The sequence below is a fragment of the Cnephaeus nilssonii genome, assembly GCF_951640355.1.
Source record: "Cnephaeus nilssonii genome assembly, chromosome: 15".
In the NCBI taxonomy this organism is placed as follows: Eukaryota; Metazoa; Chordata; class Mammalia; order Chiroptera; family Vespertilionidae; genus Cnephaeus; species Cnephaeus nilssonii.
The window spans coordinates 70,388,393-70,416,138 of NC_137086.1; the positions used below are offsets into that span (position 1 = coordinate 70,388,393).

At 48.3% G+C, this 27,746-nt stretch overlaps 2 protein-coding genes across 2 annotated transcripts in view; one reads left to right on the top strand and one right to left on the bottom strand.

Annotated features, from left to right (window-relative positions):
• Positions 1-19,925, top strand: part of TBC1D8 (TBC1 domain family member 8) — a 107,590-nt gene extending 87,665 nt beyond the window's left edge. The window contains 5 exon segments of the mRNA XM_079792245.1: positions 2,481-2,721; positions 3,124-3,189; positions 17,408-17,497; positions 17,802-17,899; positions 18,744-19,925. Of these exon segments, the coding sequence (XP_079648371.1) occupies positions 2,481-2,721; positions 3,124-3,189; positions 17,408-17,497; positions 17,802-17,899; positions 18,744-19,217 (969 nt within the window). The 3' untranslated portion in view covers positions 19,218-19,925.
• A 691-nt stretch (positions 19,926-20,616) lies between these two features.
• RPL31 (ribosomal protein L31) lies at positions 20,617-26,256 on the bottom strand. The gene is made up of 5 exons (XM_079792902.1): positions 26,184-26,256; positions 25,782-25,888; positions 22,382-22,507; positions 20,766-20,878; positions 20,617-20,685 (listed from the first exon to the last, which is right to left on the bottom strand). Exons 2-5 carry the CDS (start codon positions 25,886-25,888, stop codon positions 20,654-20,656), a joined length of 378 nt encoding a protein of 125 aa, XP_079649028.1. The 5' UTR covers positions 26,184-26,256; the 3' UTR covers positions 20,617-20,653.
• Positions 26,257-27,746: the final 1,490 nt, after the last annotated feature.

Below are 27,746 nucleotides of genomic sequence, written 5' to 3' on the forward strand. Positions count from 1 at the left end.
TTTTGTTGTCCATTGTTGGTTTTGTTTTTTAGATTTCACATTTGAGTGAGGTCATAGGGTATCTGTCTTTCTCTGTCTGACTTACTTCACTGGGCACAGGAACGTCTAGGTCCTCTGTGCTGTGAAGCAGTGTTCACAGTCACACACATTCGGATTTGTGACCTCCACCTGCTATCCTTTCAGTGAGAGAACTGCTCCAGGACTCTCGTCTCCCCAGGCAAGTGTGGCCATGAAGAACACGCTCGGTGTCCTGGGCTGCTCCTGGGAGCCCGCGTCTGAGCCAGGCCTGGGGGTCCCATCCACCTGCTCCTCTTAGCCATCAGTTACATCCGTTCACTGTTGCTGAATTATTAGGCCCAAGAGAGCAGTTAGTCTTTTAAATATCATTTTACTTGCCATCATGTTCTTGTAAACTTTTCAAAATTCAATAGAAACTGTAAAATAAAGGAAGTAAAAGTATACCTACTTTCACCATTGACAAAATATAAATAAAACTTTTAAGCAAAAAAAAAAAAGGTTTACCCTATCTGCACCTATAGCCCCGTCCTGTCCGGGAAGGACTCTTCACATATGGTGAGTCCCTTGCTGGTTTAAGCCTCATACCATCACTCTGTAAACACCCACAGGCTCATCCTTTTCCACACAAAGGCAAGATTATTTGCACATAATGGCCTGCAATTTTTTGTCATGAACATTTTTCATATATATAGAATTGATTTCAGAAAGGGAGAGGGAGAGATACATAGAAACATCAATGATGAGAGAGAATCATTGATTGGCTACCTCCTACACACCCCACGCTGGTGATCGAACCCGCAACCCGGGCCTGTGCCCTGACCAAAAATCAAACCAAGACCTGGTTCATAGGTCGGCAGTCACGAACATTTTTCTGAATCACTATCTACAGCTCTTCCTCATTCTTTTTAAGATGGCTGCACAGCTTCACTGCAGGGCGGACCGTAACTTACGTAACGTTGACTCATTCGGGGACATTTCTGTCTCGTGTCTGCTGCTGGGAGCGGTGCTGCCTGAGTGGACATCGCCCAGACGCTGCTGCCCGGCAGGGCTCCCTCCGCGCCGCCAGGCAGCTGGGAGGGCTTTGAGTGGTCAGACTCCAGGTCCACCGCCAGGTCTCGCATGCGCACTCCAGCATTTATTGATTTTTTTTTTTTTTACAGAGAGGAAGAGAGAGGGATAGAGAGCTAGAAACATCGATGAGAGAGAAACATCGATCAGCTGCCTCTTGCACACCCCCCACTGGGGATGTGCCCGCAACCAAGGTACATGCCCTTGACCGGAATCGAACCTGGCAACCAAGGTACATGCCCTTGACCGGAATCGAACCTGGGACCCTTGAGTCCGCAGGCCGACGCTCTATCCACTGAGCCAAACCGGTTTCTGCGCACTCCAGCATTTAAAGCCGCGGAGCCTTGAGCACTTTCCCAGTCTCGTAGAAAAGCGCATTTTCTTTTACTTTAACCTGTCTACTCGTCAGTGAGGCTCCGAGGGCCACTCCCGTTCACGGGCTGATGGTGCCCTCCTCGTGCCGCCTGTGCGTGCCCTGTGCCTGCTTTCCTTGTTGGCTTTGTGTGGGGTTCTGTCCAGCCGGTGGGGCCAGTCCGGGGCCCCTGTAGCGTGCTCTTCCGGGCAGGGCTCGGTGGGCACACGCGCCGCAGGCAGCCACATGCACGCGGCCGCTCGGTGTGCCCAGGGCTTTCAGGAGTGGGACTGGATTAGACCTTCGTGCTACTTGTCGCGATTCTGCAAAGGCTGGTGAAGGAACATGGTCGCAGTGAATGTGACAGTCAAATGGTAAATGGCATTTTGGTTTCTGCCCAAAATGGAGTAGCGCTGGCAGTGTGGTGCTGGCACGTTTGGGGACGTAGCTGGGAGGCAGGGTGGGTCCGCAGTGACTGGGCCAGTTCTGATCGCTTTAGTTTTCAGTCTGTTAACAAGACTTGCATACCGCCTGTGTTTCTTACTTTGAACTTTTTGAATTGATAATATATTCATGTGATTAAAACTTAGAACATCTAAAACAAGTAAGCAGTAAGATGACTTTTTTCCACATCTGGTTCCCTACCCCCATTTTCCCTCCGACAGGTAACCGAGTGTTGCTAGCTCCTTTTGTGTCCTGTAGCTTTGGCTATAGAAACATCAGATTAAACACTGCATGTCTTCTATAATTAAAACTATGGTAGCTGAACTGTACAGTTTAAAATGGTTAAAATGGTAAATTTTATCAAATATATTTACTACCAAGAAAAAAAATCTTAATAAAAAAGGGTGTCCAAATTAATTTTCACGTGATAGCGAGGGACAACTTTACATGTCTGGTTAGAGCGGTGAGACTGTGACTTCATTTCTCCGTTTGTTTGTGTTATAACGTTGCTTATTCAATAGTAATGATTTGACCAGGCAGGGTATGCCGGAGCAGGCCTCCCGCTGTGGTGAGCAGCCTGCGGCCCCTCTGCTTTCAGCGGGAGCACATGATGAGCTGCTACTGGGAGCAGCCGCGACCCGGGCCCGCCCGCCATGACCCCAGCCGGCCCTACGCCGAGCAGTACCGCATAGACAGCCGGCAGTTTGCACGCCTGTTTCAGCTGCTCTCGCCATGGACCTGCGGGGCGCACACAGAGATCCTTGCTGAAAGGGCCTTCCGGCTCCTGGACGACAACATGGACCATCTTATCGAATTCAAAGCGTTTGCCACCTGCCTCGGTAGGACTGCTGGCCACAGCGCGTTGCTTTGGGTGACTCTGTGAACACAGTGCAAGAAACTGTCCTTATGAATGGTCCCACACAAGTTTGTGATTCTTAAAATCCCTCCTCTCATGAGGTTAATATGCTTCCCGAAGGGGAGAGGGGCGCAGGCTCTCAGCACCCAGGTCACTGAGCTGTTCTCAGGGGGCCGGGCAGTGGGGGCTTGCTAGAAGCCATGTCCCTGATGCATACACGTAAAAATAGAGCCCTTCGAAGGCATGAGGCTCTGTTGCAGCTCCGCAGTCACCTATCACCACCCTTCAGATGCTCGTGTGCATGGCGGGCCTGGGAGCAGGGAAGGAGGAAGTTTTCTTATGACAAGTGTACTTGAACTGTCTGCATCTGCTCTCTTTCCCCCAGACGCTATGTATAATGGAGAAATGAGTGAGAAAATTAAACTGCTCTACAGGCTTCATATCCCTCCAGGTAAGAAATTCTGAGACACACTGGGCTCTGTTCTGCCTGGACATTGACCAGCTTTGTGCACAACACACAAGTTCTTTTTATTCTTTATTGATTTAGAGAGAGAGGGAGAGAAACATCTATTTGAGAGAAACACATCAATTGTTGTCTACCGTAGGCACCCTAGCTGGGTATGCACCCTGACCAGGAATTGAATCTGTGACCTTTCTGTGTAGGGGACAGTGCTCTACCCACTGAGCCACATGGTCAGGGCCTCAAGTTCGTTTTGAATTTCATTTAGCCTGGAAGCAACCAATGTTTCTTTTTTAAAAAAAACATATTTATTGATTTCAGAGAGGAAGGGAGGAGAGAGAGAAACATCACTGATGAGAATCATTGATCAGCATTCCTTCACACCCCCTACTGGGGATTGAGCCCACAACCTGGGCATGTGCCCTGACTGGGAATCCAACCATGACCTCATGGTTTAGGTCTTTGCTCAGCCACTGAGCCACACTGGCCAGGCATGATGTTTCTGATTTAGGGTTTCCAACGGCAGATTTTGAGTGCCATGCTGTGGCCGATGGCAGTGGCTCTGACTCGAGTGGGCAGCAGACGCCTTCAGGATTCGGCAGCACTGCCCGACCCCTGGCTTCTGACCCACTGGTCCAAGGACCACACTGTAGGAACTGCTGGCCTGGGGACGTGTGGGGAAGCCAGACCTGGTGGCCGCAGCAGGTGGCTCCTTTATGCTGCTTCTGAAGAACCACTTCAGTTTTCCAATATGTAAGGCCTCGCTTCCTTTGGATTAAAGCAGTGGTAGCCAGGGACAGAGGGAGCAATTTTGAAACCGACAGGGTCAGATGTGGTGTTAACCTCCAGGTATTGCATGGCCTTTGAAGTTGGTAGAGGCAGGTTAGGAATTCCAGGTCTCTGGCCTCCACGCCACGGTCCTGGCGTGGTATGGGGGCCTCTGACAGAACTTCCCACTGTTAGGCTTCCAGGCCAGGCCAGACAAGTGGCTTTTACAGCTAATACCTGTGCCAGCATTGGAAATGCACGTATTGCTGTGGGCTCCTGGGCCCATGTCTTGAGGTTGGCATTACTGGGCTGATGTGTAACATCACGTACATTAACCTCCAGGGTGCGCTATGCCCGCTGCTCCACCACTCGGCCACCTGTGGCACTTCACTGCTACTTCCCTGTGGACAGAACCAGTGAAGTTCTTTGCCATTTATGCCAACATAATTTGCCCTTATTTTTCTTAATGTTTTCTTAGAAGACATCCATAGTTATTCCTTTATCATCATCATTAGAAGCCCGATGCACGAAGATTTGTGCAAGAATGGGCCTTCCTTTCCTTGGCGGCCGGCACTGCCTTTCCGCTCCGGCCCTGCCTTCCCACGCTGCCCAGACGCCTTGAGCGGCTGGGGCAGTGCAGAATGTTATTTTGCATACTCACTCCTGATTGGCTGGTGGGCGTCGCGAAGGTACGGTCAATTTGCATCTTTCTCTTTTATTTGTGTAGATTGTCACTACCATCTTTTCATAATCATTCTATCTGGTATTGCTAAATAGTACACAACTGACTTAATTTTATTCAATTATTTCATCTTGAGTTTTAAATAACTTTATTTTGTGATAATTTTAGATTTATAGAAAAGTTACAAAGAACATATAGATCTCATTCTTGATATAGCTTTAAATTTATTAGTTTTTTGAAATTATCATTTGAGATTGATATTTGCTTCTCAGTATAACTTCATATTGAATTATTATTTCCAAATTACAAGTTTATTTTTAAAAGACATATTTTAACTCTATTATTCCATTTAAGACCTTTATGGCTTCAGGAAATCAAATTTTCAAAAATGTTCTGAATATATATCATTGTAAAACTTATATTGTGTGACTCTGAATTTAAATTGATAAATTAAATAGAAGATTTAATTTAGCTATCTTTAATATTTGAATTTTTATGCAGTTTTTTTTTAAAAAGTCTTAAGAATGCAGACCCTAAAACCTGCATTTAAACACATCAATTTGCCAAGGCCATGAAGATCCACAATACATTTAAGTATTTTCATTTAAATAGATTGAATTTTGGAGACAGAAGATGGCTGCCGACAGGAAGGCAGGCTGCAAGACAGAGTGTGAATGAGAGAATGAAAGGGGAATGTGTGGACATACAGGGACTGTCTATTTGTGAGTGAGGGACAGCTATATTCCAAGGGACTGTTGGGGACTGCCGGACTGGACTCCCCTGACCGGGCAGCCTCCACTGCTGCTGAAATCTCTCCCAGAGTGACCGCGCCATCTTGAAAGGGAGAGTGGCTGTGATCGGAAGCCTGGCCTTACCTTCAACCAGGAAGAATCGGATACCTCCCAGGAACCTACAACCACAGCACCCAGGGACCAGCTGCGAACCCATGAACACCGGGTCTCAAGCAGCAGGAATATGTGGACTCGGCCGAGCTCTGCACCTTCTCACGGAAAGGTCAGATTTCACCCAGAGGAAGGTGAGGTCTGCGATCCAGGCTGGAGGGAGAAACGTGCGCAGCGGGATCTAGAGGTTCAGAGGAAGTCTGTGCCCCACAAAATCCGCGGTTGTTGGAACCAGCGAAGTCCGAGAATGTGGAAGGGGGTCCACAGGGCTGCTGGCAGAAGGGAACTGTAGAGGTCAACCCATGTCTGGGCTGGGCACAGAAAGGCGGCCATCAGTTTTACCAGTAAACCGGCTGCGCTGTGCCAGGAGAAAAAGACATGCAGTGCCAGGGCGAAAATGTTGCAAGTTTGCACGCTCCTTTTTTCTCTTTAAATCCTTGCTTTTGATCACTAAGCCCAGTACATGGGATCGCCCAATGGGGAACTCTCCCGGAGGCTGAAGGGGAAAGTTGTTTTTGTGGAACCTGGGGATCGGAGCAGGGAGAGGCGATCAGAGGACTGGCTGTGGGGCAGTCCACTCCCAGTATTGAGTGTGGCAGGGAAAAAGGTTTTTCAGGCAAATGGAAATGAAAAAAAAAAAAGCTGGGGTATCAATACTTATATCTGACAAATTAAATCTCAAAGTAAAGGACATAAAAATAGATAAGGAAGGCCACTTCATAATACTAAAGTGAGCAATCCAACAAGAAGATAAAACTCTGGTAAGTATAGACCACATATTGGGACACAGGCAAAGTCTCTTCAAAATCAAGAAGACAGAAATCATATCAAGCATCTTCTCAGATCACAATGGAGTAAAACTAGAAATCAACTACAATAAAAACAATAATAAAAAAAAAAACACCTGGAGGCTAAATAGCATGCTATTAAACGTTGACTGGGTTACCAGAGAGATCAAAGAAGAAATAAAAAGCATCATGGCAACAAACAACAATGAAAGCACAACAATCAAAAATCTATGGGACACAGTGAAAGCAGTCTTGAGAGGGAAGTTCACAGTTCTACAGGCCTACTGCAAAAAAAACAAGAAACAATGGTAATAAATTATCTAACCCTACAACTCAAAGAGTTAGAAAGAGAGCAACAAGAAAAGGCCAGCTTAAGCAAAAAGAAAGAAATAACAAAGATCAGAGCGGAGATAAATGACATAGAGACCAAAGAAACAAACAAACAAAAACAACAGATCAACAAAACCAAGAGCTGGTTCTTTGAAAGGATAAACAAGATTGATGAACCTCTAGCCAGGCACACCAAGAAGCAAAGAGAGAGGACCCAAATAAACAAAATCAGAAATGAAAGAGGTGAAGTAATAACCAATACCACAGAAGTACAAACGAATATGAAAAAATACTATGAACAACTCTATTCCAACAAACTGGACAACCTAGATGAAATGGACATATTCTTAGAAAAATACAAGCTCCCAAAACTCAACCAAGAAGAATTAAAAAACCTGAATAAGCCAATAACTACCAAAGAAATTGAAATAGCGATCAAAAATCTTCCAGCAAACAAAAGCCCTGGTCTGGACAGCTGTACAAGGGAGTTTTACCAAGTATTCAAAGAAGAACTAAAACCTATCCTCCTCAGATTATTCCAAACAAAAACAAGAGGAAGGCACACTTCCAAGCTCTTTCTATGAAGCCAGCTTTACCCTAATCCCAAAACCAGATAAAAACACCAGACAAAAAAGAGAATTACAGGCCAATATCCCTGATGAACATAGATGCTAAAATCAACAAAATTCTAGCAAATCGGATTCAGCAATACATTAGAAAGGTCATTCACCATGACCAAGTGGGATTTATTCTGGGGATGCAAGGATGGTACAATATCCACAAATCAATAAATGTGATACATCAAATAAACAAACTGAGAGACAAAAATCACAATCATGTTAATTGATGCAGAAAAAGCATTTGACAAAATCCAACACCCTTTCTTGATAAAAACTCAGCAAGGTGGGAATAGAGGGATCATACCTCAACAAAATAAATGCCCTATATGACAAACCTACAGCCAATGTTATACTCAATTGGGCAAAAACTAAACTCATTTCTCCTAAGAACAGGAACAAAACAAGGATGCCTACTTTCACCACTCCTGCTCAACATAGTACTAGAAGTACTAGCCATAGCGATCAGATAAGAAGAAATAAAAACTCATCCAAATTGGAAAAGAAGAAGTAAAACTGTCATTATTTGCAGATGGCATGATACTATACATAGAAAACCCCAAAGACTCCATCCAAAAACTACTAGACCTAATAAATGAATTTGGCAACATAGCAGGATACAAAATTAACGTCCAAAAATTTATGGCTTTTTTATACACCAAAAATGAACTCACAGAAAGAGAAATGAAAAAAAAAAAAAACAATCCCATTTACCATTGCACCAAAAACATTAAGATACCTAGGAATAAACTTAACTAAGGATGTAAAAGACCTATACTCCGAAAACTACAGGACATTGAAAAAAGAGATAGAGGAAGACATAAACAAATGGAAGAACATACCATGTTCATGGATTGGTAGAATCAACATCATTAAAATGTTCATACTGCCCTAACCAGTTTGGCTTGGTGGATAGAGCGTTGGCCTGCAGACTGAAGGGTCCCAGGTTCGATTCTGGTCAAGGGCATGTACCTTGGTTGCAGGCACTTCCCCAGTGGGAGGTGTGTAGGAGGCAGCTGATCGATGTTTCTCTCCCATCAATGTTTTTAAATCTCTATCCCTCACCCTTCCTCTCTATAAAAAAAATCAATGAAATATTTCTTTAAAAATGTCCATACTACCCAAAGCAATCTATAGATTCAATGCAACCCCCATTAAGATACCAACAGAATATTTTACAGACCCAGAACAAACTCTCCAAAAATTTATCTGGAATAAAAAAAAAGATCCCGAATAGCCACAGCTGAGAAAAAAGAACAAAGTTGGAGGGAATCACAATACCAGACATCAAGCTATATTACAAAGCCACAGTTCTCAAAACTGCCTGGTACTGGCACAAGAACAAACATATAGACCAATGGAACAGAATAGAGAACCCAGAAATTGACCCAAGCCATTATACTCAATATTTGACAAAGGAGGCAAGAGCATACAATGGAGTCAAAACAGTCTAATAAATGGTACTGGGAAATTTGGTCAGATACATGCAAAAAAATGAAACTAGATCACCAACTTACACCATACACAAAAACAAACTCAAAATAGCTAAAGGTATTGAATGTAAGACGGGAAACCATAAAAATCCTACAAGACTCCATAGGCTGCAAAATTGCAGACATATGTTGTAGCAATATCTTTACAGACACAGATCTTAGGGCAAAGGAAACTAAGGAGAAAATAAACAAATGGGACTACATCAAAATAAAAAGCTTCTTCACAGCAAAAGAAACCATCAACAAAACAACAAGAAAGCCCGCTGCATGGGAGTACATATTTGCCAATGTTATCTCTGGTAAGTGTTTAATCTCCACCATTTACAGGGAACTCTTACAACTTAACAACAGATAATCCAATCAAATAATGGGCAAAGGACCTAAATAGACACTTTTCAAAAGAGGACATTCAGAAAGCCAAGAAACATATGAAAACACTAGTGGCCTGGTGCACGAAATTGGTGCACATTAAAAGGGAATTAATTATAGGAAATATTTTAATATTGCTATTTGCCCTTTCTCTATAATAGAAGTGTGAGAGATGAAAGGAAATTAATGTATATGAAAAGAACATATAAATTTATTAATAAACAGTAACAAAAGGACATAACAGAGGCATGATATAAAAACATGACACAAAAACAATAGTGATGCAAACAATGACTGATAAAGTGATTAAACTTATTCTAATACCTCCCTGTATACCACATTAAGAGTGAAAACACTTTCAGAGTGTTTGACCAATTTCCCTTGTGATGAAGTACTTAGAACTTTAATGTCACATGCTCTTTGAACTCGAAAGAAACGTATAACTGACCATGTGTGAAAACGGGTTCAGGTAGGAATATTCCTACTCTGTCTATAGTTGGTTCTTGTGATTTATTAATAGTCATCGCAAATGCTGGCATCATGGGAAACTGTCATCGAATCAATTTAAATGGGAGGCCAGTGTCAGACGGGACAAATCCATTCTTGGAATCAGAACAACCTCTCCTTCTGCAGATACTGTTAATACTTCAGCTTCGATAATATTAGGTCATAATCTTTGATAATAAATCTGGTACCATTACAAAGACCCCATATAGTATTAAGATTTCTCAGCATGATGATGGCACCCACTTTCAATTTTAATTTATGACACGGCATTCCCGAAGGAGTAGTATTATTAAGAAATTCGATGGGAAAATTTTCCTTTTCAGCATCATCTGTTGAATCAATGGAATCATCACTCAAATATATGTGAAAATCTCCATTGATTATATCCAAAATTTCTTCATTTAATTTTTGAATGTGCTCATTTTTTGGACAAAGAATCACATGTTTAATTATATTTTTAATATCATCTATAGATATACTATTTGCAAAGGTAGCTTCAATAATAGATCCATTACAAATCATTTCACAGGAGATTTCAATAATACCTATTCCTAAATGAAAAATGCTATCAGGAGTGCCATCTCCAAGTTTTACTAACCATTCACTATAAGTAGGATTCTCTGATCTCATATTTGTTGTAAGAGACAACTTTCTGAAAAATTCCCAAACATCACAGTACTTTAAACTCGTCTGTACTATGGCCTATCACAGTGATGGCGAGCCTATGACACGCGTGTCAGCACTGACACGCATAGCCATTTCTGATGACACGCGGCCGCATGCCGAGGATGAAACATTTGCTGCTCCTGAGGATGAAACATTTGCGAAATAATTTTTCCTCAAAGTGACACACTACCCGAGTTATGCTCAGTTTTTTGGCGAAGTTTGACACACCAAGCTCCAAAGGTTGCCCATCACTGGCCTATTGGATAGCATGCAGCACAACACTGAGACATTGTCAAAAATTCTCTACAAGAACTTTCTCACTAAATACAACATTCAAATTCATAATTCCTCTTAGTAATCTGTCTATGGCATTTATAGCATGACTGGATGCCATGGTGCATTCATCAATAATGAGAAGTTGGGCCTTTTTAATAGTTTTAGCAACTTCGCTGTTTATATCGAGTCTAGAAATTGAAGTTTCATTTAATGGAATTGGTAATTTATATTGGAAATGAAAGGTTCTTCCACCAAGACGTAAATTTGCTGCAATTCCTATTGACGCTGTGGGTGAAACAGTACCACCACGACCTCTAATATAACTTATTAAAACTTTATACAGATGTGGGGGAGCAGCTAGTGTTTGGACCGGTTCAAGCCTCGGACTGATGAGAGGGCACAGTCCTCTCATTGCCATGTGCCAGTCACAGCTTGGAGGGTAGGGCCCTCCCAGCACAATTATAGCCAACAGCTATGGTTGTGGGTTTGAACCTATGGTCCGAACACGTGCCTAAGTGATGTGGGCTTGATAGAGTTTAGATGCATGTAGCTGAGTAGGATTGAAACCCACGAGAATGTTGTAAACATCTTGGTCACACCCTTACTTTGCCTCGTGGCATCTGCTATAAAATACACGGCTTGTGGATGCAGTCGCTCTCTCCACGAGAGGGCAGCGTCCCACCGAGACCCAGCTTTCATTCTCTTGTCTGTCTTTTCTAATCCTTTCACCACCCCCACTCAGGGTCACCCTTGGCCTTGCCTGCGCGTAACATATAGATATGCAGGTGAATAGGATTCCTAGCTGGCAGGCCCCTGACAGCAAGCTATCCAACAGCGGATTCTGTGAGGAATGGGGCTCCCTCTTCCCTCCTGTCAGGGTCTGGTTTGAAGGTCGGCCACACCCCCTGTTGGGCCAGACCCAGAGTTCTACCATGCTAGCCATGGCCTCCGCAACCCAGGACTGACTGCCGCTGGGCACTCCAGGCGCTCTGAGGGTGGGTTCATCTCTCAGGCCCTGAGGGAAATAGCTCGGGAGGGCGTAGCGGTGGCCAAGGCAATCCCTGCACGACTAACTTTCTTCCGGCTGGTCGAACTTATGCCGTGATGGTGTTACACTCAGGGTTTTCATATAAATAGATGCTCCAAGTCACTAATCATCTGAGAGATGCAAATCCAAATGACAATGCAGTACCATCTCACAGCTGTCAGAATGGCTATCATCAACAAACGACAAGTGTTGGCGAGGATGCGGAGAAAAAGGAACCCTTGTGCACTGCTGGTGGGAATGCAGACTGGTGCAGCCACTGTGGAGAACAGTATGGAGTTTCCTCAAAAAAACTGAAAATGGAACTCCCATTTGACCCAGTGATCCCACTTCTAGGAATATATCCCAAGAAATCAGAAACACCAAACAGAAAGGATATATGCACCCCTCTGTTCATAGCAGCACAATTCACCATAGCTAAGATTTGGAAACAGCCTAAGTGCCCATCAGCAGATGAGTGGATTAAAAAACTGTGGCACATCTACTCAATGGAATACTATGCTGCTGTAAAAAGGGAGTTCTTACCATTTACAACAACATGGATGGACCTGGAGAGCATTATGCTAAATGAAATAATCCAGTCAGTGAACAAAAAATACCACATGATCTTATTTATTAATAAAGAACATTATAACCTGATGAACAAAGAGATAGATACAGAGGCAGAGAAGCATCGAACAGACTATCAAAATACAGCGGGAAGGCTGGGGAGGGTGGTAAGAGATCAATTGGACTTGTACGCATGCATATAAGCGTAACCAATGGATGCAAGACACTGGGGGGTGGTGAGGGCATGTGCTGGGGCATAGGGGAGGCAGGGGGAAGGTCAATGGGGGGAAAAATAAGACATATGTACTACTATTCCTAATACTTTAAACAATAAAATTTTTTAAAATGCACAGAAAAAAATATATTTTAACAACTATGTGCTTTCCACCAATAATGAATAACTTTTGGATTAAAGGTGGGACATGCACTGGTTGGAAAAGAGTTTAACTCTAATTAGGAAGTCACTGAGGTTAGTGTGAAGAGTGCCTGACGGAAGCCTCAGTGCCTGGCCCCTGCAGCGTCTGACCTGGGCCAGAGCTGAGGGCTTCTGCTGCCACTCAGGAAGTGGAGGCGGGACCTCGGGCCCTCTCGTTCTAGGAGAGCTCACTCACTGGCTCCACTGTTTAGCAGAGGCAACAGAAATGTCCAGATGGTTGGCTGCTGTATCAGGTGACACAGGGCTGAAAAGCATTCCAGACACTAGTAATAAGGGTGATGTTTGCCTATGAGAGAAGTTTGGCACTCAGGTTATACCCACCATCTTGGTTCTCTTTAATGGGTCTTTCCTTACGGTTACACTAAGAAACAATACTGAAAATAAACCATTACTTCCCTTTTGGGAACATGCCAGTGTGTCAAAATACCTACTGGAAACCAAGAAAACAGAAGGATCGCTACATTGCTCTAAGGACCACATTACTACTTTTTTTCCCCCCTTTTATTGATTAAGGTGTCACATATTTGTCCTCATCCCCCCAATCTCATCCCACACCCCTCCCCACGGATGCCCCCACCCCCCTGTTGTCCTTAACCATTGGTTAGGCTCGTATGCATGCACACATGTCCTTTGGTTGATCTCTCCCTCCTACCCCCTCCCTCCCCTCCCCTCACTCTGAGGCCCGACAGTCTGATTGATGCCTCCTTGTTTCTGGGTCTGTTCTTGTTCATCAGTCTATGCTGTTCATCATTTCCCCTAGATGAGTGAGATCATGTGTTACTAGAAATCTTACCTTATAATAGAGAAACATGCAAATTGACCGCACCTCCGCTCTGCCCACGATTGGGCCGGCGGGAGGCTGGGGGCGGGACTCCGGGTGGCATATCCGCCGTTGAGAAGATCAAGATGGCAGTGCCCAGTGGCCGGGCCCATGCCGCCGCTCCCCGGGGTGCCTGGGGCGATCGGCCACCTAGGGCGTGGCCAGGCCCCTCCCGCCCCTCCCGGGGGTCCCGGGGTTGATCAGCCACCAGGGGGGCATGGCCCTGCCCCTCCCGCCCCTCCCGGGGGTCCCAGGTGAGGCTTTCCTGGCCTTGGGCACCAGCGGGCAGCCTGCACGGATCGCAGGAAACCACTGGGGGTCGGCTCCTGTGATCCTTAGCAAGGATGTTGAGTGCCGCTGAGCCCAAGGCCACCGCCTGGGGCCAAGCCCCGACCCTGAAAAAGGCAGGAGGCGGTGGCCACAGCCAAGGCCTGGGTCCCTGGTGCCAGCAGAAAACTGGTGCAGGCAGCCAGGTGAATGAAGGTCTATTGCACGAATCTTCGTGCAAACGGGCTACTAGTATACTTATAAGAATCGAATGTGAGACGAGCAATAATAGTTATGCTGACAGGCAAATGAATCAGTCTGTAGTGAGTTTCTTTCTGGGCCAACAGTTCTTTTGAGACCCAATTTCAATGTCCACCAGTTCCTTATGTGTACATGTCGGCACTGACCCCTCAGCTCTGGATGGTGGACAAATGGTGGTAATGCAGGGGGCACGTGGCCTCTCCCGGACCCAGGATCCAGCTTCACCCGGACCCAGGGGCGCGCGGCCTCGCCCGGACCATTACTACTTTTTAAATGTACTTTTATTTCAGAGGAAGGAGAGAAACATCAATGAGAGAGACTTCATTAATCAGCTGCCTCCTGCACATCGCCTACCGGGGATTGAGCCCACAACTCGAGCAGGTGCACGTGCCCTGCGAGGAATCGACCCATGACCTCCTGGTTCACAGGAAGGGCCACGTCATCAATGAGAATTACCCACGTGGTCACCAGCCAAGGTGGAAACAGAGGAGCTAAATGACTCCTCCAGGATCAAGAACTTCCTTCGGAGAATGCAGTCAGGGTGAAGACTCAGTTTAATGATTTTGAAAAACAGACTACGTACTGAGGAAACTTGCAAAGGTCAACTTCTCACAAGACAGAGTGACAGTTCACCTTCTGGCCTAACGTAGGCAGTGCTGACACCAGCCAGGTAGAAGCGATGCCAGGCACACTGGTTTGGCAATGGGCAGCTTGAGTTTGTTGAGAGATGTTCTTTGGATTGAGATCCAGAGTTGAAAATGCCACGAGAAGATTTTTTTAAAATATGAAGTGTAGAATACAAACTGACTTAAAAATCTTTTGTGAAATTATTGCCAGGAAGCCACTAAGATATTGGATTAATCCAGTACTGATATACCTCAAGTGATTTTTTTTTTACAGTTGATACCTAAGGCACAAGTATATTTTATTGATTTTTTACAGAGAGGGAGAGGGATAGTTAGAAACATCAATGAGGGAGAAACATCAGCTGCCTCCTGCACACCTCCCACTGGGGATGTGCCCGCAACCAAGGTACATGATCAGAATTGAACCTGGGACCTTTCAGACCACAGGCCGATGCTCTATCCACTGAGCCAAACCAGTTAGGGCAGAGAATGGTATTATTTTGATGACTAATATTGCAAATGCATCTGGAGGCCAAATTGTATTGAAAGCAGATATAAGAGATAAAGGAGATTTAGATAACCAAATGTAAATCATTCACCAGATTTTAACTTGTGCAGTACTTGAAGTGAGACATAATGAAAATCTTAAATGTTTAATTCATTTAGTCTTGAATCATGAATTATATATATACTAGTGGCCTGGTGCATGAAATTCGTGCACATTAAAAGGGAATTAATTAGAGGAAATAATACTGTTATTTGTCCTTTCTCTATCATAGAAGTGTCAGAGATGAAAGAAACTTAGTTAAATGTATATGCAAACCTTCCTCCTGTCAGAGTCTGGGGCTCACCACGGGACCCAGAGTCAAGTCCCCGCCCACCCACATGCACCTCAAAATCACATGAGACCCAGACCCAGCCGGCCCCCTCCACATTTTGCTAGATCCAGACCAGCCAGTCCCACCCTTGTCAAGCCCCGATGGGTGGGGGGCGTGGCCTCAGGTCCCCCAGCCTAATGCCAGGGCAGGGGAGCGGGGCCTGAGGTCCCCTGTCAAGCTCCATAGGGGCAGGGGAGGGCATAGACTCGGGTCACTGCTGATTGCTCGTTAAGGCTCCTGATGGGAACTTGGCCTCAGCTGTGGGTGCAGCCATCTTTGTGATGGGGCAATGGTCAATTAGCATAGTCTCTTTATTAGATAGGACTGGGTTATAAAAATAAGGTTACATTTATAATGGAAGTTCAAATAGCTCATTAAAAGGCTGCAAGTACATTTGAGGATTGTATGTAAGCTCAGTTCCCTCTTTTCCCTAACATAGCATCCTAGTGCCCCATGTGCTGTGGTTGGTTGGCCTTTCTGGTTACAGGTCACGATTGCCTTTATCTGCTCCTTTTCTGGACACTGCCCACCGCGTGAATCTTCCTGCTCTAGGCTCCCATGACATTGGTGTTCACTGGTCCTTGCGTTGAAGCAGTTGTGACTTGTGAATAGGTTTGTCTCATATACCAAGCTCTGAGGACAGGGGCCATGTGCTGTTGACCTCAGTGACTGTCCAGGAAGTCCATTTCCATCATGCTAGCCCTAGCACCACCCAGTGTCTGTTGTTAACCATTTTCCTCTTCAGTCTGAGTGGCTTCTCACTGTGTAAAATTTGTCTTGGGCAAAGTTGGGAAAGAGAATGCCTGTATCTTTGTACCAAAGAAAAAGTTAAGGAAAAAACCCAGAAACCTACCTTTCAAGAAGGTAGCTTATCAAGGCTTTGGTACCATCTTGTGGACATTTGTCCCATCACAACTGAATTTTGCCTTTGTCAGTGAATTGTTTACTAGTAAGCTTCAACCTTTTAAAATGAGGGCCCTTTGTCCATAATCCCCTTGGTAAATTGTACTAATCTATAATTCATTCACAGTGTGCAGCCCAGTGGCTTTTAGTGTATTTAGAACACTGTCATCACCCCAAGAAAGCCCATACCGTTTAGCTGTGCCCCAGTCCATCCATTGTCCTCTGGGGTCTCTAGACTTGCCTCGTCCAGTATTTCATAAAGGGAACCACGCAGTGTGCCCCTTTTTGTCTGGCTGCTTTCGCTTAGCACGTTTGCACGGTTCACCAGTGTGGTAGCATGTGTCAACACATCATTCTGTGGCTGAAAGTGGTCCTCAGGTTTACGGGCATGCCAGCAGTGATCCATTCACCAGTTCTTAGGGACAACGCTGTTACAGACATCAGTGTACACGTTTCTGAGTTGACACTTTTCCATTCCCATTTGGTGCATACCTACCTGCCTACTGGAATTTTGGGGTTGAATAGTAATTTAACTTTTGAGGAACTGTCTCTGTAACACCTTCTATTCCATCAGCAGTGCATTAGGGTTCTGATATAACTGGACCTTTGTGCAGTTTAAAACTCAAAATAAAATGCTTTGCATCCAGTAAAGCTTTTTGCAGTTAGAAATTATATAGCAGTATGTGCTCGGAGAAAAATAACATGAAAAGTTTAAATTACCTATTATCCCATCTCAAGATTTTGTTTGTGTAAAACCTGTATGTAGTCTATAAACGTACTTGTATTTAAACAATGGCTTTTACTCCCCACGCTGCTGCCCAGTGCCTGTCAGTCCTGTGAACTGGCACGTCATGAACCGCAGCAGGGTGCGCACCAGGGACAGGCATCACTGTGGTGTGCACCATGTTCTTGGCTGTGAACCCAGACTGCGCAGGTGTACACCAGGCTCCGCTTACTTATCTATTAGTTTCTTTACCTAAAAAGCTTGGATTTTAGTTGAAATAATTTGTTCAATCTCTTTTTAAGCCCTCACTGAAGATGACCAAGACAGCCAGTCACCACTGAAGAACCCTCTGCTGTCGACGTCAAGACCCCTGGTTTTTGGGAAACCAAACGGCATGTACCCTTTCACTGTCAGGAGCCAGACCAGCGGCTCAGTACTTAACCCCTCCTGAGAACCAGCACCGAGCACACTGCTTCCCAAGGCCAGGAGCCTTCAGGGCTGCAGTGTGCTGGGCGACCACCTGCCGTCCTCTAGTAGCAAGTCACCCAGCAGCCACACCCCCTTCACGGTCGGCAGCTCTCCCCCCCATGTTTCCTGGGCTCGTTTGCAGATCTTGGTTTAATTTCTCATCTCCCCTTCAGAATATTTTACTTTTACTGAAACTATTTAAACTATATATTGCTTCCTTTGTCTCAGATGATGCCTCTGATTATCAGAAACAGCTAAAGCAGATGATTAAGGATTTAGCCAAAGAAAAACCTAAATCTGAGACTGAGTTGCCCCAAATGAGCCAGGTATGGACTGTATTCTGTGTGAATTAACTTTTGTCAAACAATCTGTTCAGAAGTAAGCCTAATAATTAAGCTGGGGCCCCTTTACCACCAAAGCCATATTCAAAGGGTTTTATAACTTCTGGGAGCTGGACATTGTGGTAATTAAATGGGAAAATGTGGTCCATTTATATATTCAAAGGTCTTCAAAACAGGCACTGCTTCATCTTTTTTAAAAATATTTTTCTTGATTTCAGAGGGAAGAGATAGAAACATCAATGAGAGGGAATCATGGATCAGCTGCCTCCCACACACCCCTTACTGGGGATCGAGCCCACAACCCGGGCATGTGCCATTGACCGTTATTGAACCCAGGACTCTTCAGTCCACAGGCTGAATGAAGCTCTATCCACTGAGCCAAACCAGCTAGGGCTGGTTCATGTCTTTGAAAGGTTCTTCTATCACCCATTTACCCAGGTGGTGATCAAGTCAGTTTCTTCCCTGGTGATAGCATATGGGGGCACTGTGGACACAGCTTTCTTCCCTGAAAAATTAGTATACTACAGCTGCTTCAACACCGATGCTATAGCAGACAGCACTGTCAAATCTCCAAAACCTTGGTTTCTATGCCACATTCCAGCACTTGTGGGTTGAAAGGTGTGCACACACTTACTAGTTGTGTAGATGAATAGCACACTTCTAAGTGTGCTGAAATTCCCTGGAGGCAAAGAGCAGAGAATACCTTTTCTCATATTTTGCTTCAAAAAGCTATTTCATTTCCTCTGAGTACTACCAAGTATAAAGTTCTTTTAAGAATGCATTTATTTCCATCCTGGTCATGCTGCTATATACTTTTTTTGTATTCCAGAGAGAATTCATCCAGTTCTGTAAAACTTTGTACAGCATGTTCCATGAAGACCCAGAGGAAAACGACTTATATCAAGCCATCGCCACGGTAACCACGCTGCTGCTGCAGATCGGGGAGGTGGGGCAGCGCAGCAGCAGCAGCAGCAGCAGCTCCGGGAGCTGCTCCCAGGACAGCGGGGAGGGGCCGGGGGCCTCAGCCCCTTCTCCCGAGCAGGGCTCTGTTTTTGGGGACTCAGACACTGGGACAGCTCCCCGGGCATTTCCCGAAGAGGCGGAAGGCGACTGGACAGTCTCCCTTGAACACATTTTAGCTTCACTTCTGACTGAACAGTCATTAGTAAACTTTTTTGAAAAGCCACTGGACATTAAATCCAAACTTGAAAACGCCAAGGTCAATCAGTACAGCCTCAAAACTTTTGAAACGAGCAGCCAATTACTGCCTGAACTTAAGCAAGACAGTGATTTGCTGAGATGAGCTGGTCATAACAAACAAGAACCACCAGTTTGTAGGTTGTCAGCCCCATAAATCCAGATTTGAGTCTCCTTCATTCTGAGTACAGCCTACAATCTGGGCATGCAGGTAAGCAACCTGACCGCCCCAACTGTGGCCCGGAGAACTGATGCAATCCTCAACATTTCTGTGTTTTTAGAGGGAGCGACATGGATGTCAGTTGCCTCCCATGGGACCTGCAACCTAAGTCGTGTGCCGATTGGGAATCAAACCTGCAGCCTTCCAGTGTGCAGGGTGACGCTCCAACCCACCCAGCCACAGCGGCCAGGCCAGGCTGTTGACGATCAGATTTACTGCTGCTGTGATGCTCTCATTGACAGAACACGGGTCCAATGCACTATGCTAACCCAGACGAAGAAACGCCCACGCTCTCATTTTTCACGTAGATAATGGGAGGTCTAGAGTCAAGTTCACTTTGAAGATCTAAGAGCCACTGTCTGTGCAACTGCATTTGGCTTTTTCTTTGCACAAATGTTTCAATGCTGGTAATTGAAACCATTTTAATATATTTGGTTGTATTCCCTTTCCTTACAAAAATGTTGTGTGCAAACCATGCTATCAATGTTGGCCTCCAAGTTTTTTAATAAATTTTTGTAGCGACTTTGTTCCTTTGTTTATACCTCGCACTTGTTTGAGTTCTGGATTGTGCAGTGAACAGAGGCTGGAGACAGACCGACCGACTCTCCCCCCCCCCCCCCCCCCCCCCGCGCCTGGTGTTCTAAGCCAGCGTGCACCACAGTGGGGTCTTTAACCCTTGCAGTGCTACACACAGTAATGCAACACAGTTCTCAGCCAAATTTGGATTTGGGGCTGGATGAGCTTTAGCCGTCTGAGCTTTAGCCCCATGTAAACTGGAACTAAAAATACCTCCTGGGGCCGTTACAAGTGAGCTAAAACATTAACTGTACATTAAATTAAACATAAACCTGACCCCATCAGAATATCATTTTAGAAGACAATTCTGTACTTCTTGACAATTATATCATATCAATACACATTACACCTAAGATGCTATGAATTGCATCATTTCAGTTTGTTAAAATGAAAACTGGCCGATGGCAACCAAGTTCTACATGCCAGTTTCTGGGAAAATGTTTATCTTTTAGAGTCAACGAAACATGCACGTAAAAGCACTAACCATTGCACCTCCAATGTCCAACTACCTGCAGGGTCCTAAAGCCAGGCTACACGGCAAAATTACCTAGAAAACCCTGCTTAGGCCTGTCTAAATACTCAGAAACTCCAGGGGCTGGGAAAAGGGATACAAAGATAGTATTAAAGAAACCTCTCCAAATGATTCGGTAACTGGGAACTACTTTAAGATTACAAACATTACGTTGCCGTCAGAAACAGAAAACCAACCTCCAAGGCAGTTGTATAACTTTATTCGACCATCAGCATTAGTTCTCGTCCACATTAACGGTCTGTAGATCTGCAAAAGGAGAGAAGACGGTCACCTTCCACCGCCCAGTCTTTCCCGCCGGCAGCTCTGTGGAATGGCGTGAAACTTACTTTTGAAAGTGGTGACAGGCACATAGGTGACCAATGTATACAGCTTGTTTGGTGAATCTTCATCCTCGTTACGTTTTCTAGACAAACGTACCCGGATACGATATGGGACATTCCTAATAAGAAACATCAACATGTTGGTCAGGTCAACGCTATCATGACACAGCCACCACTTCTGTAACATGCTTCCAATCTGATGAGCAGCCGGCACGGACACTAGACCAACGCGGAAATGAGCCTACTTGCCAGGTCCTCTCGGCCACCAGCAGACACCGTGGTGATGGGCTTTGTCTAAAATGTCAATCTGGAGAACCACCACCCTCCGCAGTCTACATTCAGCACAGGAGGGTTACAAGTGTGCTTTCCCTGCTCAGGCATGCAGTCCCTCCTCATTGGTCTGAGGATGTGAAGTGTCCTCCAACCTGGGACACTCTCCTGGCTTCTAGGACACCACTCCGCACACCTCAAAGGGGCCATCACGGGCGGCTCCTGTGTTAGATCCATTTCTGCTGAACTCTGACTGCTGGCCCACTGCAGGCTGCTCAGGGGTTGTCACCCACTCCACCCCAACACTGAAGAGCAACCCAGACGCCACCCCGCCCTACACCAGCTCATACCATCGCCCAGCCCCTGCCACTTCACAGCCCTTAGTTGGTCCCACCTCCACACTGGCACCTTCATCGTCCTTCACAGCAAAAACACCCTCCTGCTTATACGCAGGGTTTCTCAACCGCAGCTCTACTGACATTGGGGCTGGGTGATTCTTTGTGGTGGAGGCTGCTGTGTGCCTTTTAGGATGTTTCCAGAACCCTTGGCCTGTGGCAACCCCACCAGTGATACCAACTATGTGCCCGGGAAGGGGAGGAAAAATCGCCTCTGGTTGAAAACCAGTGCTCCAGTGGCTTCTAGAGATAAAGCCAAACTCTTTGCCACGACCTACAAGACTCCCCCTGATCTGCCTCCTGCCTAACACTCCACCCTCCTCCTGTCCTTCAGGTCACCTTCATCAACCTGTTCCCAGATCACACCACATCTCTTCTTCGTGCAAAGCTCCTACCAGCCCCGCACTGCTGGCCCCATTAGGGCCTCATTACAAATACTTCTCTGCAGACAGCCCCTGTGAGTTACTGCCTCACTTTGTTTGTAATCCCACTAGAGGCCCAGCACACGGAATCCGTGCTTGGATACGATCACTAGGCCTGGCCTGTGATCAGGGCCATCTTCAGCCGGCCCCTCGCCCAGCCCCCCACCTCTCCGTTGGCCATTGGGAGAGCTGAGCCTGCTGGCCGGGAGGAGGAACCAGGAGGTCGGCTGCTCCTGCCTGCTGGCCAGCCCTGCCCCTGCGCAGGTCGCCCTGTGTCACGCGCCCCCCACCCCCCCACCCCGTTCCCTTTTGCCATCAGGTAATGGGAGCCTGCGGGCTGGGGAAAGGGACTGAGAGGTGGTCACTGCACCTCACAGTGACCGGTCAAGCAGTCATTCAGCCGTTAGGGTCAATTTGCATACGACCCTTTTATTACATTGGATATGCATCAGCGATCACTGAGCTCATACACAGGGTTCGGAGTAAGTGGATTAAGCGGGTGTAATTTTGACTCTTATAACACATAACTTCATACCTTATTCCTTTGGCCCAGACAGCTTTGTTGAGCCTGGTGTCAATACGCACGTCTGGAGTCCCCATCTCCTTCATGGCAAATTTCCGGATCTCCTTGAGTGCTCGAGGGGCACGCTTCTTGAAACCCCTTAGATTCAAACATAAGTAAAAATGAATTAGAGGAGCACAAAATTAAACCGAATGTCCTATTTTCATAAAAAACCTAAACCAAACTTTAACAAGGCAGAATCCTTTTTCTACCAGCGTTAATGCCCAGCAACTGGTGTAACAGGAAGTGCCCCCATTCAGTGACGGAAGACGAGGGCTCTGCACAGGACCCTAAGTAACGCTAACATACACAATGGCCAACCCGTTCCTGATAAGCAAAAGCACCTCCAAACTCTATCCTGTCTAGAAAATATAATATAATCTAAGAATGACATTGGAACATACTTCAACATAAAACATGTAACACTGCACAACATAGGAATATGGTAAGTAGATTTGTCACACTTTAAGACAGAGCATGTTTTTGGAGCCCACTCAGCACGAATTTAAGTTCCCTGCCCGGGTGTGTGCTGAGAGCAGGCCTGCAGCGCACAGAGCCCCTGCCCGGGTGTGTGCTGAGAGCAGAGGCCTGCAGCGCAGAGCCCCTGCCCAGGTGTGTGCTGAGTAGAGGCCTGCAGCGTACAGAGCCCCTGCCCGGGTCTGTGCTGAGAGCAGAGGCCTGCAGCGCACAGAGCCCCTGCACGGGTGTGTGCTGAGAGCAGAGGCCTGCAGCGCACAGAGCCCCTGCACGGGTGTGTGCTGAGAGCAGAGGCCTGCAGCGCACAGAGCCCCTGCCCGGGTGTGTGCTGAGAGCAGGCCTGCAGCGCACAGAGCCCCTGCCCGGGTGTGTGCTGAGAGCAGGCCTGCAGCGCACAGAGCCCCTGCCCGGGTGTGTGCTGAGAGCAGGCCTGCAGCGCACAGAGCCCCTGCCCGGGTCTGTGCTGAGTAGAGGCCTGCAGCGCACAGAGCCCCTGCCCGGGTCTGTGCTGAGAGCAGGCCTGCAGCGCACAGAGCCCCTACCAAGTACCTGAGGTCGAATCAACGCTACGGAGCTCTTGGGAGGTGCCAGGCACCATCATTAAGTCCTGCCGGCACCTTCAGCGTGCTGTTTAGATAAGGATACAGGCATCCATTTAAATTTTATGCTTTTACTTAAAGACGTGAAAAAAGCAACACTTTTACTACAGGTGGAAGTGGTCACACATGTGTAGGCCATTCCAAGTGGGGTGCAGAGAGAACAGTCTGAAGAGTTGCTGATGTTCCTGTCTCTCCCCCTTCCCCTCTGAAATAAAAACATTAAAAAAAAATAAAGGGTGTTCACAGCATGACGGTCAGAGGGGCCCTGTCCATGGCTCACCTCCGTCACCCAACGGCCTCAGAGGTGCTCCTTCCCGCCAGATGAGGCAAACGTACTGGATGCAGTAAGAGCGACAAACGGAGCCATTACAGGGGCTTCATTCTGCTCTAAACCTCCAATAAGGTCCATGACCCACAAAAAATCCGGCTCTCCACCCAACCCACAGCTGCTTGACCGTGTCTCCCCTGCTCCCTCCTCCACTCTCACCAGCTCCTGATTACTTCCACAAGCAAGCTCACACCACTCCTCACAACCCTAACCGTCAGAAACAAAAGGTGCCCGAAACCACACCAGGGTGTGGAAGAATCCCTTCTCCAGATCGTGTAGGCGACCCTCTGGAGCGCATCAGCTGGTGTCAAGTGTGATAGAAAGATGAACTAGGGAAAGGCAGAGCACTGGGATGGGCTGCAGGTTTGAATAAGATGACCACGGAGATATGGGGGCCCGAGCTGAAGGTGCTGAGGCGGCCATGCAGGGTGTGCGAGGAAAGCATCTAAGGGGGCGGGGCGGGGGCGACCCAAGCCAGCTCCCCAACCAGATCCGTGCCTGGTGTGACCAGGAAACTAAGTGGCCAGTCCACATGCAACCACAGCAAATACTTTGGATTCCACTCTGAGTAAGATGGGGAGCCAATGGAGGTGAGGACATGCCAGGGTTTGTGAAGGGAACCAGGAGAGGGAGCTGCACACTAGCGAAGGACAGAGAATGCTGCCGGGATCCAGGCTGGGTCAGAGGGGAGGCAGAGCCAACAGGGCGTGCTCCTTTGCCCTGTTGGCTGGGGCCGTGCAGAGTGAGATGTAAACACCCACGTAGAGACAGAGGGACTGAGTCCTGGGACTCAACCAAGACCGAGAAGGAGCAGCTAGAGAAGGAAAAGGGTTTAGTACACATAGGCCTTTGCTTAGGGCTTTGTAACAAAGCACAAAATGCCTGAAAAACTTGCTCACCTGCAATGGCCCACCTTACTTTTCAAATGTCCTATTACTGGGGTGGCCTTTACAGCAGCCCTTGTCACTCCGCACGTCTCACCATCTACATCTCAATGTTGGTTGTCTAACCTCCGGTAAGGGAACTGGGAAAGTAGGACCTCTGGGTTCCCTGCTAAACCTGCAAGAGCCGCTGGCAGTGCCCAGCTCACAAGAGCCTGTAAGAAGAAAGCTCAAAATGCGTGAAGGGGTGGTGGGCCGAGCCGCGGTTACTCAGAAGCAACATCAATGCACAAAAAGGCCCCGGAAGCCCTGTAGAGACCCCCAACAGAGAAGGCCAGGGTGGCCCTAGGCTGGGCGTGCAGTGCTGACAGCCGCCCTGTGCCCACGAGGCTGCACATCTGAGCCCCTGGAAAAATGCGTTGTCCCAGCGAGGCTGCCCAGACAAGTGCAAGAAATTCTGCTGCACAGGCTGTGCCAAGTCCTGTCTCCTGTCTGCCCTGGAACACGTGCTTTCAGACCCACTCCAAACGGCATTCAGGTCTGCTCTCCCTTTCCAGCGGTAAGCCGGAAGCGGAAAACCTTCTGATCCTAAGAACTAAAAACCAACCCCAGTCAAACATTCAAAATCGCTCCCGACATTCCAGTGCATGGCGAGTCCTCCCGCCAACACTGCCCTGCAGGTCCCGCCACGCCTTCTCCTCCTGGCTCCCTCCCTTCACCTCGGCCAGCATCAGTTACCCGTCCTGGTGTGGGTCAGAACCGACACAACCCGGCTAGGTGTCCATACTCTGGGATGGACACGCCTGATCGGCCCACTTCCCTCGAGTCTGGAGGCACGAAAAGCTTCCTTTCTCTCGCACAGCATCGTTCGCCTGCCCACGCCTGTTGGAGCCAATCCCACGCTCCGAGGGGGCCGATGAGCACGGCGCCCCGGCCGGCTCTCCCAGGAACCTTCCTCCACCTCGCGCCTCCGCCGGTCCCTCCAGCGGCACTAACCCTCCGCACCGCAATCGGCCCCGGAGCGCAGACCGGGTTTGTAAAGAAAAGCTCCGGCCCAGCCGGCCTCCCGCCGCGGGCGGGGTACTCACACGCCGTGGATGCGCTTGTGGATGTTGATGGTGTACTCCCTGGTCACCACCTCGTTGATGGCGGAGCGGCCCTTCTTCTTCTCGCCACCCTTCTTTGCGGGAGCCATCTAAAGCGAGGCGACAAGGAAGCTGAGCAGTGGGGAGCGCACGGCCACGCCCGCCCGCCCCGCGCCCCAGGCCGGGCAGAGCTAAGCCCTCCACCCAACCGGCGCCCCCGCCCCGAGAGCCCCGCGCCGGGCCTAGGCCACCCTCTTCCAGGCTGCGAGCCCTCAGCGCCGGGCGGGCTCCCATCCCGGGACTCCGATGCCCCGGCCCAGCTTAGGAGAGCCCGCCGGCCTGGGCAGCGCCGCCGCGGGGGAGGATGGAGCCGGATGGCTGAGACCACCGAGCGAGCGAACGCACCGTGCCGGCAAGTTGGAAAGAAAGAGCGCAGGGTATTGTGGGAGAGGGAACGCAGGATCGCAAGTACAACTTCCGGGTCGCCTGGAGGGGGCGGAGCCAGAGGCGGGGCAGTGACGTCTATGCGCGCCGGGCGTAGCGAGCCGGCCTGGGCGACTTCCGGTCGGGGCCCGGGCGGGCGCCGCGGGCGGGCGCATCCGGTCGGCGGCGCCGCGGGCGGCCGTCCCGGAGGAGTTGTCGGTCACGGAGCCTGGCTTCCTCAGGAAAGGAAAGGCCGCCGCATCTGGGGCCCCGGAGGCGGGGCAGGGCTCGCGAAGCGCTCTCCTGTGCACCCGTCCCTCCTGGCCGCGAGGGGGCTGGGGCGGAGCGGGGCCCTCGGACGCTCAGTGGGGATGGGCTAGGGAGTGGGGTAGTTCTGTGGGCGCAGCGGGACGGGCGTGAGCAGAGCCCGGACCGGGGGCAGGTACTGGTCACCGGGGCGGGAAGGCTCAGGTCCCGGGAATCGGCAGTCAATTGTAGGGACCTCCCCCCCACACACACCCCGTGACCTTCCTCCCCAGCAGGTCGCTGCTCCTGCGTTTGGACCCCTGACCTTTCCTCCCCAGAGGTAACATCTGGGCCTCAGTTGTAGTTCAGCTCCAGGCCCAGAAGAGCAGCAAAACCAGACAAGTGACCCCACGGCTGCCGTCAGGCCCAGCTGCCCTGGTGCTGACCCTGCCCTGGTGATGACCCCTGCCCTGGTGATGACCCCCTGCCCTGGTGCTGACCCTGCCCTGGTGATGACCCCTGCCCTGGTGCTGACCCTGCCCTGGTGCTGACCCTGCCCTGGTGGAGGCCATGACCCTGAAAGGACACACCAGGAAAGCTGCTGACTGTCCTACTGAGATCTTCCTGGGACCTCCCCTGAAGTCTGCACCCTTAGAGCCCTTAGGCCGGAGGACCCAGCGCCTCCCTCCAGGGAACAGGACCCTGCCTTTCCCCTCCCTCCCTCCCTCCCCTGTCCCCCAAGGCGAGTTCCCATGACTTCCCTCAGGCCCCCGCTCCAGGGGCCCTTCTTTTACCTCTACAGCTTGCTTCCTGAGCCCATTTCTTTTAGGAATTGCTTCTGTCTCTGATTTTCCAAATAAATGTTTTCCTACAGTTGGAGTTGGCTCTGAATTCTCTCCCAGCCAGAACCCAGGCACTGAGGTGCTGAGCCCAGACACTGGTGCCGTCCCACCACCTATAACACCTGTCCTGGACTGGGGGGCCAAGGAGGGTTGTGTCCAGCCTGATGCTTGAATGTGAACAAAAAGGGGGGACGTGGTAGACCACCGAGCTCGGGGCCACTGCAGGAGGGCTGGTCGCGCAGTCCTAGGCAGGCATTGCTTCCTCAGCGGAGGGCAGCCTGACTTAACGAGCCCTGGCCCTAGTTCTCCGGCATCGAGGGTAGCATACTGCTAAAATGTCAATTTTCCAGACCCTCCCAGGCAGGCCGCTGTGGCAGACCACGCATTACTGCCTGCACACCATCTCTCCACCACATCAGATGTTAGCTACCCTGTACCAGCCACGTGAAAGGAGTGT

Bases quoted from the DNA above. Each gene is read 5' to 3' on its own strand.
- RPL31 (XM_079792902.1), bottom strand. From the start codon at position 25,888: ATGGCTCCCGCAAAGAAGGGTGGCGAGAAGAAGAAGGGCCGCTCCGCC. The intron at 22,508-25,781 runs GTGAGTACCCCG...TTTGAATCTAAG, and splicing joins CACAAGCGCATCCACGGCGT to GGGTTTCAAGAAGCGTGCCC. The intron at 20,686-20,765 runs GTAAGTTTCACG...CTCCTTTTGCAG, and splicing joins GCCTGTCACCACTTTCAAAA to ATCTACAGACCGTTAATGTG.